The 1,725-nt window shown below is 62.0% G+C and overlaps 1 protein-coding gene across 1 annotated transcript in view; it reads left to right on the forward strand.

The window, feature by feature from the left end:
• Window positions 1-1,719, forward strand: part of PHF19 (PHD finger protein 19) — a 20,435-nt gene extending 18,716 nt beyond the window's left edge. Inside the window, exon 16 of the mRNA XM_010848448.1 lies at window positions 1-1,719. Coding sequence (XP_010846750.1) covers window positions 1-298 — 298 coding nt within the window. The 3' untranslated portion in view covers window positions 299-1,719.
• The last annotated feature ends 6 nt before the right edge of the window (window positions 1,720-1,725 follow it).

Genomic DNA, 1,725 nt, shown 5'->3' on the forward strand with positions numbered 1-1,725 from the left:
CGTGCCACTGCGGGCCAAGCGCCGGGCAGCCGAGCCGGGCGGACGCTGCGCCTCGGACAGCAGCGCAGAGGGGGCCTCAGGCCCCGAGCGGCCAGACGAGGGCGTCGACAGCCACACGTTTGAGAGCATCAGTGAGGACGACTCGTCCTTGTCCCACCTCAAGTCGTCCATCACCAACTATTTTGGCGCGGCGGGGCGGCTAGCTTGTGGGGAGAAGTACCAGGTGCTGGCTCGGAGGGTCACACCAGAGGGCAAGGTGCAGTACCTGGTGGAGTGGGAAGGGACAACCCCTTACTGACCAGCCCCCCAAGGAGGCCCGGAGCCCTGGAAACCAAAGGAGAGGCGGTGGAAGCCACAGGCTCCCCAGTCCTCCCCAGGCTGCAGGAGGGAGGGACAAGACAGAGTTGAGGGCCCGGCTGAGCTCTGCCTGCCCGCCTGTGCCTCTGCTGCCCCGTCTGCTCTGGGCCCTCAGGCTCACCGCCCCTTCGCCCGTGTCTCTGCGGTCCCGCCGGCTGTCTCCACATGCTCCCTCCAGCTGTTCACCTGTCCCTCCAAGTTAGCATCCCTCCTGGCTCCCCAGTGTGTCCCCCTCCCTTTCCCCTTTTGGGTGTGTGCATTTGCACACCCAGCCCTCCCCTGGACATCCTTCACACCTGACCTATCCCGGGGACCACATGAGGAGGACGGAAGTCTTTGAGAAAGACGGGGTGAAGGTGGGTAAGAAGAGGCCTTGTGGAGCTCCTCTCTCACGTTCCTACCCCTCCTCCTGTCCCAGGGAGGAGGTGGTGAGGATGGGAGAACGCCTCTGGGAAGCCTGCAGGGCAGAGACCCTGCGACTCTCAGGATCCAAGGAGGAGGAGGAGGCTGGGTCTCTGCTTCAGAAGGCAGGGGGTGCAGGCTGCGGTGTCGGCTTCCGAGAACCCCGTTTTCCCTTCTCGGGTCACGTTCCCTTTCTGTTGCCGTGGAGCGGGGCCTGGCCTTGCAGGCGGAAGGCATGAGAGGTAGCCGTGTCCTGCTTGCTACATCTCGGACTGTCTCCTCTGCCTCCTACGCCACACAGCCCGAGGGCACGTGCACACACACGCATGCGCACACACGCACGCGCTTCCATCTGTGTGTGCGCTCTCATCTCCAGGCACACACATGGTCCCAGCCTCCAGGTGTACACACACCACACACATAGCCACACATCCCTTTGGGTGCCAGCCTGGCTCCTGCCCTTGGCTTTTCCTGGGCCCTCTTATGGGCGCCACGTGCTGCAACGAAATGTGAACGTCCAGCTCGGGCCGGTGAACCAGCCTGGGCCCGAGAGGGAAGCAGGGGGACTCACACCTTCTTCCGTACCCCCTGCCCAGCTCTGAAACTGACAATCACTTTTGGGGGCAGGTTGGGACTTTTTTTTTTTTAAGGGCCTGAGTCATTACATCCCCTCAAAAAAAGGGAAGCCTTTTGTCAGTGGGAGTAGAGTTCTTAGAACCGACGTTAAAACTCAGACCCATCTGGAGGGAGATCAAAAATGGGAGGGGAAGGAGACCCCTCATTTTTGCTGCTTCCGGAGGCATTAGAAACTGACTCACTTGATTGGAAAGAAGTGCCTTGACTGGGGCGAGGGGTGTGCCAGATGGGGGCCAGCCTTGCCAACTGCTGCCGCGGCCTCCGGCTTGGCTGGGTTTTGGAGGCTGCCAGCAGCAAGGCGAAGGGGGCAGCTGCAAGCCTGGAGCTGGT

Source organism: Bison bison, unplaced genomic scaffold, assembly GCF_000754665.1.
Source record: "Bison bison bison isolate TAMUID 2011002044 unplaced genomic scaffold, Bison_UMD1.0 scf7180017864266, whole genome shotgun sequence".
NCBI lineage: Eukaryota > Metazoa > Chordata > Mammalia > Artiodactyla > Bovidae > Bison > Bison bison.